This window comes from Diaporthe batatas (assembly GCF_019321695.1).
Source record: "Diaporthe batatas strain CRI 302-4 chromosome Unknown Contig00003, whole genome shotgun sequence".
Lineage (NCBI taxonomy): Eukaryota > Fungi > Ascomycota > Sordariomycetes > Diaporthales > Diaporthaceae > Diaporthe > Diaporthe batatas.
Window position 1 is genome coordinate 5556346 of NW_025408550.1, and position 11476 is coordinate 5567821.

Here is an 11476-nt window from a genome sequence, read left to right on the forward strand (position 1 = left end):
AAACCTCCTATAGGATAACCTCCTCAGGGACAACCTCTTATGGGATAACCTCCTATAGGAAAACCTCCTATAGGATAACCTCCTAAGGGACGACCTCCTATGGAACATTTCACCCAGTGTGATATCAACCCCCAAGGTACCCAGATGTAGTAGACGTACCCAAACACAGCTTCATTAAACGGCGTCATGTCCTATTGCATACAAGCTAGACCATAAGTAAATAAACCTGCCGTTTCCGAGGCCGTTTCCCTAAAGGTACAAGCCAGGCAGACCTGTTGCCCAATGCTTATTCTTCTTTCCTATTGCCGTCGCATACAGAAGCACGACAAAACTACTGTTGATTTTGCTCTAAACTCCGCCCATGCATTTCCTCTGAAAGAAACCACCAGTCCCGCTGCCTCATTCGCTGTGCCAGCACCATCGCCCACACCTGCCACAATGCCACATTGCGAGCTGCTATAAGCCCGGGGAGCAGCAGTCCAAAAGATCACAGCACCAAATTAAAGGATAGGTAGGTTGTAACGAAATGGTCGGGAGCAGCTGGCGTGCAGTAATCAAGCCCACAGAGCCTCAATCAAGTAAATAATACCGAATACCTAGAACCGAGTTAGTATATGTGGGACGATAGGCCGGAGTGTAATGTCCCGGACCCACGTCAGGGTATGAACTTACCAAGAATGCCACACTTCCTCCCACTGTCACGACTCTGAGAGACACCTTGCCGGCGATGGCACGACCGCCAATAACTGCAACACCGGTACAGCATGCATGACCTAGCACAGCTCCCAGTGTGACCCACCAATAATCCTGGCCGGCCGCCATAGCGATGGTTGCGATCTGGCTGCGGTCGCCCCATTCGCCCAGGAAGGTCATGACAAACGTCTGCACCCACGCGGGGCTGAGAAGCAGCGAAAAGAGGTTGCTCGCGCCGTCGAAGACTGCCCCGAGGGCGCCCCGGCGAGGGCTTGGGCTTCTCTCAGGCGATGCCGAGGGGCTGCGGGGGGGCGTCGGGAACCGTGACTGAGAGCGCGACTTGCGCGTGTGCGTCCGGTTCAGGCCCATCTCGAGCGCGTAGGGTGAAATGGACGACCGCCTCCGGCCGGCCTTGCGCGCCAGGGTCTCCTTCTCCTCGAGCTCGAGCTCCACCTCTGCCATCTCGGCCGTCACGCCCTCGTCCGGGCTCATGGCCAGCCCCTCCTTCAACATGCGCGCACCGAAGACGAGGAACAGACCTGCGGCCAGAAAGCTAGTCACCTTCTTGGGGATGAGCGTAGGCACGGCGTGGCCCAGGACCGCGGACAGGATGGTCATGGTGATCAGCGCGCTGAAGGCAGCGGAGAAGACCACGAGGCGGTCATGCTTCATGGCCATCAGGGCGGCGACGAGGAAGGTCTTGTCACCTATCTCGGAGACGAGGATCATGGTGTAGGAGAGGAGGAAAGAGTGGAACGGCTGGATTATGCCGTCGGGGTTGTCAATGGGCAGCTTGCCGGAGGACTTGCCGGTCGAGGCCGAGACATCGAGGTGGTTCTTGTTGGCGGAGTCGGGTAAGGGAAGTGCTTGCTCGGAGGTCTTGCCAGGGAGGTCGGAAGGTTTCTGGTAGAGGTGATAGTCAGCATGTTGCAGTTAGTATGGTCAGGGATGGCCAGGGCCGATGCAGGTCGCGCGCACCTCGAACCCGGAGAAGTCCTCTGACTTGCCGTCCGGCTTGCTCTTGTCCTTGGCAGCATCCTCCTTGCTGAGTATCTTCTCTTGCTCGCTGTGCGGCAGGGGGGGCGCCTCCTTTGGCGACTCTGGCTTGTTCTCTGCCTTCTCGCCCGTCGCGCCCTCCTTGGCCTTGCGTACCTGGTCCTTCTCGCTCACGCCACCAGACGTGCCAGTTGTCCCCTCTTTGGCCTGAGACCGGTCCGGATCGTTCATAACGCCGTCATTGGTCTGTGGGATCTTGACACCATCGACGATGGTCGGATCCGTGGGGCGGCCTTCGAGGGGTGGCAACTTTTTGAGGTCGCTGCCGGAGGTCAGGTGCTCAACCTCGACGAAAGGGCCTTCGTGAGGACGGCCGTCTTTTCCGTCGACGGGCGCATCTTTTGTGCCTATCTTGGACGAGGATCCCGTGGCTGGGCTGGGGTGCACCGAGTCCAAGGACGTGGCTAGGGCGCTGGTAACGGCGAGGGAGGACAGGAGCAGGAGGCTCAGGGGCGCCTTTCGCTGTCGGATCCTCATATTGGCAGCGCTAGGTGTGGCGAACACTCGGTTGAGAGGCAGAGGACGGTCAATCTGCAGTTTGCTGTCGGACTCGACGAGGAATGTTGCTGTCGCCGGGAGGGGGGGGGCGAGGTGGTGAGGCGGGACGATTCTCTGACACGGCCGGAGGAGGTCCTGCACTTTTGGCCTCTATCGAGTCAGGTTTGGCCAACAGACCGCCCAAACAGACAATTGTGCACCGACTGTTGACAAAGCCCGGGCTGGAGAGGGCGACGAGGAGGTTTTCAAGTAAGGACAGGGCTGACAGGAGGAAACGCGAATGGAAACGATGACTTTTTTGGGAACCGTAGTGGTGGGTGGCCTGTTTGGGCGAGCATGCAGGGACGCTCTACCTAGGTAGATTACGGTACCTTCAATATTGGTACGGTAGTCGTAGTAGTAGTACAGATTTACCTAGTACTTAGACACCCAGGAAGTCCCCATGACAATAGTGCAATGCAGCCAATACGGGGTACATATTACTGAAGCCACGCTCTGCCAAAGAACGGGGCTCTGTACAGGGGTCTACGTAACCGTACAGATCTGCACTACGGAAGCACGACCGGCCCAGCCCTTGCCCCAGACTGCCCTGAGCCTTGCCAGGCCCTGCGTGTGCGTGGTGGATAAGGGGCAGGGCCAGCCAAGTCTGTCTCTGTAAGATGCTGTGTAGATATACGTGGTACATTGTGGCTCTGAGGGCCACTTGGGTCACCACCACCGTGCACTTCATCTTGAGTTGTTCCTCTTGAAAGCTTGATGCATCAACACCTTCGGGCTCCACTCGGTGCCTAGGAGTTCATTCATTTCGAGAGCATGTGGAAATCCTCATACCTAGGACATCCAGGAGAAACCTCGAGAGCGGACCGTTCCACTGCACTGTGTACTATGGCCTGGGCAGATCGTCGCAGGGGAGGATACTCGGGCTTCAAGTCTTGCTCGACGAAGGTTTGATCTTGTCGCTTTGGAGTTGGCATGCACATTGTATTCGGGCATTTGGCGAGCATGGGACCCGGTGCGGTGTGGTACAGGCACGCAGATGGCCCCCGACCCCCCACCGCGGGTGGTGATCCTGTATCCAGAGCTCTTGGGGGCGAGTGAGTACAATCGTTGCGATTTCTGTCTGAGCCAATGGATTCGGAAGGGTTGAAAAAGTGACTATATTGGAGACCGGATTTGCTACCAGTTGCCAGCCTACCTACCCACCTGGGCAGGCAGGTAGGTACCTAGGTACGGGGTACTAGGCCGGCGACAGCTTTGCACCTAGCTGGGGCCGAATCAACAGTGGCCGCTGGTCCCTGCTTCCTTGTCGCTGCACCTGGTTTTTCCCACTGCGCCTCTCCCCTCTCCCTCTCGCGCTCGCGCTCGCACTCCCACACTCTCTCCCTCAAACCCTGAAAACCCCTATCCCTCTGTTGTCCGTCTTAACCCTCGCCGCGACCTGAACGTCCATCGCACCCATCACTCATCAGAGATATTCACCTCTCATCACCAGGTTTCGCGGTGATTTGGAGGCCAATCGGCAGGATGGCTCCTAAGTTGAGAGGAGGGCGCGCTGCTCCCGCCGGCTCCGCTGCCCCCGGTAGACAGAGCACGCGTCTTGCTGCTCAGGCAGCACAACAAGCAGCCGGCCAGCCCGCCCCCGAAGAGCCTGCGTCTTCTGAGCCGGAGCCGGTCATCAATGCTGCCACTGACGCTGCCACTGACGCCGCCGCCGATGCTGCCGATGCTGCTGATGACGATGATGCCGCCCATGACACAGAGGCCTCTTTAAATGCCTCCCCTGGTGATAATAATGGTGACGAAAACGTCCCTGATGGCGCTGCTCCAGAATCCCCCATGCCTCCTCCTCCAAGCTCCAGGGCTGGTCGCGGCACAGGCAAAGCCCCAGGTGAGCAGTATGCTCGTCGAGCGACGCGCCGTGTCCCGACACGCGCGACCATGCCACCCAGCCTATATTCCTTGCCGGGAACCCAGTCCGATGCGAGAGGTGAACACGAGCCTCTACATGGTTTCTTCCCTGCTCACTTGCTGACTATGACTAGAGGAACCTATGACGCCGCAACAGGTAACCCAGGCTGTCACATATGGTCGCCCTCCCCAGGGAACCCCAATCCTCACGCCCAGGACCAGAGACCCAAGAGTCAACTTGATGAACAAGTTTGTCGACAGTCTCTTCAAGGCTTCCACGGACCTGCTGACCCACCTTGCTCTTGAGGGCCCTGAGAGGGACGAGCCATGGAAGGTTGAGCTTGACGCTCACAAGGACGTCTTCGAGAAATACTATAAGTTCTACGAGGAGTCTGAAAGCTTCATCGACATCGACGTCGTCTCGGACAGGACAAAGGCTGCGGAATCCCCCATCTGGCCAAGCATGACCAAGGCCGTTGCAACCGCCAACCTCGCACAACTGCTGAGCAGCATCTACGGGCTGGAGGAGGACGAGGCTATGGTCCTTGAGCGCCTGCCGCGGCTTGAGAACATTGATGGTCACTTTCCTGCTGCGTTTGTCCCTGGAGGGAGACAGGCCTTGGATGCGTCGGTACCAGACGATGGAATCCTCAGGCAAGCCTTCCACATTCGCACCCAGCGTTACATCGAGACCCTTCGCGCGGTTCAGAACGCACCTCCGTCCCGGCTCTTCGCTCGCGTTTTTCTCGATATGGACGAGAACATGGATGACAACTCGATCAACGACAATGTTCAAGAGGCGCGCTTGAAAGCCTTCCCCGGTGTCGACATCTACGACGATAAAGCACAACAGTATCGCGAAGCAATCGATAGGTTCCGCGCAATGATCAAGGAGATGGATGCCAATGCCATTGTCAGCCAACTAGACCAGGACTACCCATTCCAACCCTTCCTGGATGGGTTGAAGGGGTGGATCAAGTCGTCCGAGGCCAAGATCAGTGCACCCACTCAGTCTCTGTCCTTGAACGGCGACGATTCCTACGCTCTCGAAGAGCAACTGCAGCAGGAAATAAGGGCGGTGCAAGGAAAGTGAGTTTACTGTTCCATCATATCAGCCGCATTTCACACTTCTCTGGGTTGGTTTCCAGCAAGGCTGACTCTTGCTTCGAGGTTCGTTTACGACGGCATTCGCGCTATCCAGCAGCACGTGAGGAATGCCGGCAGCGGACAGCAGGAATTTGATCTTCCAGACCGGCATTCACCTTCAGCGCCTTCAAACGCCAGCTTCATCACAACTGGTACTGACAGTTTTGCTGCCCAAAGGGCCCGTGACCTTAGCCGAGCTGCAATCACGGGAAGCGACGGCGCTCTGTATGCCGCTGCAGCCGCCGACACTACAAGGCGAGCTCGCAAACGAGGTCGAAAGAACGGTGTTGACGAAGACCCGGCGAACAAGCGAGCCCGCGCCGCTAACGCCTCTGCGATGCCTCCCCCTCCTCCCCGCCAAAATGCAGGTGGGGCAATTCCTCCATCTTCTGCGATGCCTGAGCCGATAGACGGGCTTATCGATGTCGTAGCCATGTCCCGGGCTTCCCAACTCATCTCAAAGGCCAACCGAAAGCCATCACAGCCCAAGCAGAGGAGGCCATGGACAGCACACGATACCCAGCAACTTGTTCGAGCAGTGAATGTATACAAAGCGAAGTGGAGCACCATTGAGAGGGCCATCAAGGAAGACCATATTCCTTTCAATGTACCAGAGCGTGATCAGCAAGGCCTGCGCGATAAAGCTCGCCTCGTCAAGGTCGACATCTTGAAGTAGGTTGCCGCCCTTTGCTCGCTACTTTGACGTGCACGATTAACTCAAGCTATGCAGAACCGATTCGCATCTTCCGCCCGGGTTTGACCTTGTTGTATTAGGCAGGAAGGAGAAAGATATGGTCATTGCTGCTGGGAGGAACCCGGACCGCAGAGAAGAGGACAATGATCCCGACCAGGGCCCACCACGCAACACGCTTTATGACCCCACGGCTCACCAGAGGCAGGCAGCTCACGAGGTGCCCACGCCGCAAGAATACCAGAGTATCGCCGCAGATGCTGTCGATGACGCCAATCTCCGAGCCCTTCAAGAGGCTCAAATGCAACCCGAGGCCCAGGTTGGAGGCGGAGCCCCCACGGCTCCAATGTTGGCGCAAGAAGGCATTCCTGGTACTGCTCCCAGCGAATCTCTCGGCAACTTCGAGTCTCAGGACCCGCTTTCTGCCCACAACGATGCCATCATTGACGGTGCTCTTTCTGAGGCAGGTCCGAGCAACGCGGTTGCTTCATAGGATGTTCAAGCCGCATTCTCTGACCTTCGCCACCATGCGAATGATCTCCTCATCTCCAGCTGGGATTCTGCCAGCGGATACTAGCGCGATGAAACCGCCGTTGGGAGTGAGCTGCGAAGTAGCTTGAACTTGTTCATTGCGCTCACCAAGCCCTCCCAGCTGTTCCGACAACGATAGCAACAGAATTTGCACTGAAGAGCAGAGGCCTTGGAGCCGTGAATCTGAGGAATGGCGCGGCTTGCATCACGGGAATCGTCGAATGCAGGTCAACGCAGCGAGTAAAGTCCAAAGACCAAGAGATGTTTGATGTCCACCAATTACCTCAGCCTGGTTATTCTTGGCCATCGGCACATGCCTTGGTCTGTCCTCATGCAAAAGTAATGGGAAGTCGCTTGTCGGTCGTTTCGGCCCGCCGGAGAGCCTCTGAAGAGCACTGCCTGTCTCTGACGCAGCTGCAGCATGTTGGAATGCTTCGATGTTTTGGTATTGAGCCCAAGTGGAGTGGGTTTCGAAGCTAGGGTCCCTGCGTTCTAGCATTGTATGATAATAGACCCGTCCACATGTGTTCACACGCCCGGATCCTTGCTTCAATATAGCACACTACGGTATCCTCAAACCTACGCGGCCTCGCCGTCTTTGTTGCGACTGGAGTGTACTGAATTCGCCCATGACCCAAAGGGCGCGTCAGATACAACCTGGTCCATCGCCCGTCTCGCGCGGAAGTAATTGCCAGTTTCGTTTTCAGAGTGAAGCTGGTTGCGTGTGGTCTCCCGACACTCTACCACTGTTGGCGATCATGCCCAACCCTCACTTGGGCCGTCCTTGCTCCCCAAGCCTCCACCACAGACCTCGGCCCGTAAGGAGGTTGTCGCCGAGAAGTTGCCCTACAGGAGTTTACTCTCGTAGGGGGTAGAACGGCGAAGAATTCCCAAGTGGTGCATTATACAAGCTGTGTCCACATCGCGCAAACTAGCGGGGCTTGTGCAGCACAGGCTTACGTGTTTATGGCCATCCCTTGTCTCCCTTTCATCAGCACCGAGCTGTCCGACGAGTCCTGAACTTGCTTTCGTCACCGCGGAAGGATTTGGCAGAGGAGCAAAAGACATGGGCCCGTAAGCTTTATGTCGTAGATCTTTGAGACGGGGCGGACGCGGTGAATCCCGGGAAGCGGACAGACAGCAAATTCCCAACCTGAGTGTGAAGGATGAGCGAGCTTGATAGGTATAATCGGCTTTATAGGAGTTGCTGAAACGGGTTATTATTTCCAATCCAGTCCAGTCCAGTCCAACTTTGTCCCGTCCAACATCATTCTGTTGAACTAGAGGAAGACAGATGCACCCGTACTCACACTGTACAAGTATGGCCTAATGTACTGGCTTCTTGATTCCAACGCATTCAGCCCTTGACAAGTGCCCAGCCACGATACCTCAGAGTGTAGCCATGAAAGGGTTTATAACCACTGCCGCCTCCGGATATAGCTGAAGCCATCCCAACCCCGACTCCCCACTGCTCTCTTTCATAAGATGTGAACGCGGAAAGAAGCACTCCGTTTCGCTGTGCTGCGTGCGTCTAAGCCCTCCAGTGGCATCTATGCGAAAACATACTATTGCCAAGTGGTGAAGCACCCTTCGCACTCTGTGAGATGAATGGAATTTGTGCCTGCCCTTGACCTTGTGCTCCTTCTGTGCCATTGTCCAATTCCTCCTGCGCCATGACCCATAAACAAGTGATGATTTAAAAAACAAAACAGTAAACGCAACGCCAAACGAGTCGGTAATGTAGAGACAGAGGGGCGCGAAAAGGAAGGAAGAGCGGGAAATAAAGACCGATGCGAGTGGTATCTGAGCGAGTGTGTGGGTATCGAGTTGCAACCGCCCGTCCCAAATGAAAATCAAGTATGCATGCGCTCAAAGCTGAAATCAAAGTTTGGTGGCAGGCAATTCGCAGGCAGCAGAGTCTTCCTCTCCATCCTGCGCATCTGGGCTTCAGAGTGACCATATGCCAACGACCACGCATCTTCCCAAAAGCATACCGCGGCCGGGTTCTACTGGGGCCGTCACCGGTCACGATCTTCATCCGGGACCCTAGATCGCGACGATGATGCAGAAGCGTTTGTGCCAAAGCTGCTGGATAATAAACCAAGCCAGCCGTCTGCTCTCCCAGTCCTGCGAGCAATGTGACGGGGTGCGGGCGACAAGATTCCCTCCTCCGCGTCCCGAACGGTTGGTGACCTTCTCCCGGAGCCTGAGGCCTCTGGCTCGGCATCATCTTCTTCGTCGCTATCATCGTGGTAAGCTTCATATCGGGGACTAGATGGTGACCCGCGTGCGAGCGATCGAACGACGTCGCCTTTGCAGATGGGACACGTGCGACGACGAGTTGTCAGCCAGGGGGTTCTGTAGACAACGTGGTTAGCGAGACATTCCTGAGAGGTGTACATGAGCTTGGCGATGGCTGTGGACTTACATGCATTCAGCATGGAATTCATGACCGCAGGGCAAGCTCATGACACGGCTGACACCGTCGACATATTCTTCCAAGCAGACCACGCACTCCACCTGTCGGCCCATGTACTTCTTCCACTGGCTTTCCTTCTCATGGGGGGGTGAAGCACGGGATGGGGACCGTGATTGCTGTAGGGGAGAGTCAACGCGCAACAGGTCGTCTGCCTCGGGAACACCAGTAGTAGTCCGCGAGCGTGGTCTAGGGCGAGGTGAGCTCTGCAGCAAAGGCGTCGTAGGCGATGAGCTTGTTGGTGAAGGCAGCCGTGGTGTTTGACTTGGCGTGGTCGTCGCGACGGTGTGATACGTACGGACGGGTAGTCGCTCAACCACAGACTTGGGAGCGCGCCACCTCCGCCTTCGGATCTTAGCCCTCAGAATAAGGAGGGCGTAGACAACAGTCAAAGTGATCAACGGGCTGACGACCAGGACCAGGAGTGTGTCAAAGAAAGGTGCAGTGCTGCCAGTAGGCGTGATGGTCACCCATAGGCCCTCATGAACGGGCTCCTTTGGCATGGGCTCCTTAGTCAGTGGCGTGTTAATCGGCTTCGGTGGAGGGTTTGATTGAGTGAAGTCCGCCCCGTCGTCGTCGCCGAAGAGCTTGGACATGAGGCCTGAAGAGCTGCCCTGATGCTTTCCTGCCCTGGAGGACGAGAATTGCCTGTCTTTGGAGGAATACGTGGGGGGGTACTGGCCGCTTCCAGGGGTGATGCTGCCGCCCTTTGGCCCGTTCGCGTCTTTTGAGGGCGCAGACTTCTTGTCTGATGCCTTTCTGGTGCTCCCAGCCACTTCAGCTCCGGCCACATCCTTGGTTTTGATGTTCGAGTCCTTGCCTTTGGCCGCAGTCTTGTCCGCCCCTGTCCCGGAAACATCCACCAAGTCAGGGTCACGCCAGTCTTGCACGCCGATCTGGAACCCATCTCCTGAGCTCTTTTGTGCCGGGGCCGCAGCGGCTCTGTCCTTCTTCGAGGCCTTCTCCAAGCTGCTGCGGATCACCTTGTCCTTTTCGTCATTCCAATCATCAACAAGTACCCAGTCATGTTGGCCGCTACTTGGGGGCCGGCTCTGCTCAGTCGCGGCCCTGGGCCCGCTGCTACCCCCGAACAACCGTGCCATCCAGCTCCTCGACGGTTGTGCCCGGGAGAGAGAGTCGTCCGCGGCGGCCGAGGACTCCGTCCTCGTCACCTTGGATTTCGCAAAATTGGACTCGACCATGTGTTTGCCTGCTTCTTGAACGGTGGTGGGCTGGCCCTTGGCCTTGTTCTTCCGCAGGCGGTCTGACTGCTGCACCTTGAGTGCCGGGTTTCCGTTCTCATCAAAGGCGTCCTCGATAAAGCTACCAGGTTGCATCAGAGACGAGAGGAGGTGCGCGGTCGTCCGGGAAGTGAAGATGGCGGGGATTGTGACGTTGGACGTGTCTCCTCGCGCGAACATTTGAATAAGGGGGCTGCCTTTCTGATTGTCTCCAACAATGACGCCGACGGCGCCTCGCCGCTGGGCCCATTTGACCTTTTCCAAGAAGCCACACCCTCCACGGCTGAGCAGGACCACCTTTCCGGTGATCTCTGCCGTCTCTTGAATTGACTGTATGTCGGCATGACTTGAGGTCACGGTGGTCATCTCGTAGCCAGGAGCCTTGGAGGCGAGGGTCTGGTGTAGGTAGTCGTCGGTGCCGTCGTCGACAGGGCCCGTCCTGTCCTTTTGCCTTGCGTCGACGGCTGCTGCAGGGTCAACAGCAGGACCCTTTGGCAGACTCGACCTCTTCAGTTTCTCGCCCTGCCCAGCAGCGGAGACGGCTTTTGCCTTTGCGCTCATGCCGACGGTTGTACCCTTGAGGCCTATGATGGCTGTCCCATCGCCATAGCCTGGCAAGTCACTGCAGCCCAGCTCGCCTTCTCCCTCGCCATCGGGGAGATTCTCGTCGGCGAAACCACTCCCGATCCACAGCTGACCGCTCAAGCCCCTGGCGGGGAGGGGAGGCCCAAAGGCGGCGGGTCGTGCAGGAAAGAAGGTGCTGTTGTCGTCGGTGAGCGAGATGGCGGCATTTGGCGGGAAGAGGGTGAAGGGCGCGGTGAAGGAGAGGAAGGACCGGAACGGAGTCGTGGTCCGGTGGGGGCTCAGGGGCGCGGTGGGCGACTGGTTGGCATCCCTCAGCGAGATGACGGAGCGGCAGAAGAGGAAGAGAGAGGCGGCGAGAAAGAGGACGAGAATGGCTATTCTCGGGGGCCGCATTTCGAGGGACAGGGACAACAAAGCAAAGGGCGGCACTGGGTGTTGTCGGCGGGAGATCGGGGGGCGTTGAGAAAAGAGGAGAGGGACACTTGGAAGGAGAGGCAACAGAGCGACTGTGCTGTCGTGTGATGATGGGATAAGACGGAGGATTGCAGCTGGGCTATGAAGCGCCGACCTGGGCCGGCCTCGAGCTGGCAGACAAAACAGCCGCTGGGGGGTCTGTGTCCTGCAGGTCAACGCGCGCGCAAATCATTCGCG

The 11476-nt window shown here is 57.3% G+C and overlaps 3 protein-coding genes across 3 annotated transcripts; 1 reads left to right on the forward strand and 2 right to left on the reverse strand.

Moving 5' to 3' along the window:
* Positions 1–106: 106 nt before the first annotated feature.
* KVR01_002686 (uncharacterized protein) lies at positions 107–2583 on the reverse strand. The gene is made up of 3 exons (XM_044784295.1): positions 1672–2583; positions 673–1596; positions 107–596 (listed from the first exon to the last, which is right to left on the reverse strand). Exons 1-3 carry the CDS (start codon positions 2224–2226, stop codon positions 555–557), a joined length of 1521 nt encoding a protein of 506 aa, XP_044647701.1. The 5' UTR covers positions 2227–2583; the 3' UTR covers positions 107–554.
* Positions 2584–3771: 1188 nt separating this feature from the next.
* On the forward strand, positions 3772–6485 carry KVR01_002978 (uncharacterized protein; the record flags this gene model as incomplete). The annotated part of the gene is made up of 4 exons (XM_044788366.1): positions 3772–4234; positions 4290–5244; positions 5326–5973; positions 6032–6485. The coding sequence occupies 4 exons, from the start codon at positions 3772–3774 to the stop codon at positions 6483–6485; spliced, it is 2520 nt and encodes an 839-aa protein (XP_044647993.1).
* A 2056-nt stretch (positions 6486–8541) lies between these two features.
* KVR01_003158 (uncharacterized protein) lies at positions 8542–11218 on the reverse strand (the record flags this gene model as incomplete). Its single annotated transcript, XM_044785977.1, has 2 exons — positions 8542–8881; positions 8952–11218. The coding sequence occupies 2 exons, from the start codon at positions 11216–11218 to the stop codon at positions 8542–8544; spliced, it is 2607 nt and encodes an 868-aa protein (XP_044648173.1).
* Between the last annotated feature and the right edge of the window lie 258 nt (positions 11219–11476).

Coding starts and splice junctions, on each gene's coding strand:
- KVR01_002686 (XM_044784295.1), bottom strand. CDS start 2,226: ATGAGGATCCGACAGCGAAAGGCGCCCCTGAGCCTCCTGCTCCTGTCC. Junction 1,597..1,671: donor AGGACTTCTCCGGGTTCGAG/GTGCGCGCGACC, acceptor CACCTCTACCAG/AAACCTTCCGACCTCCCTGG. Junction 597..672: donor GAGGAAGTGTGGCATTCTTG/GTAAGTTCATAC, acceptor ACTCGGTTCTAG/GTATTCGGTATTATTTACTT.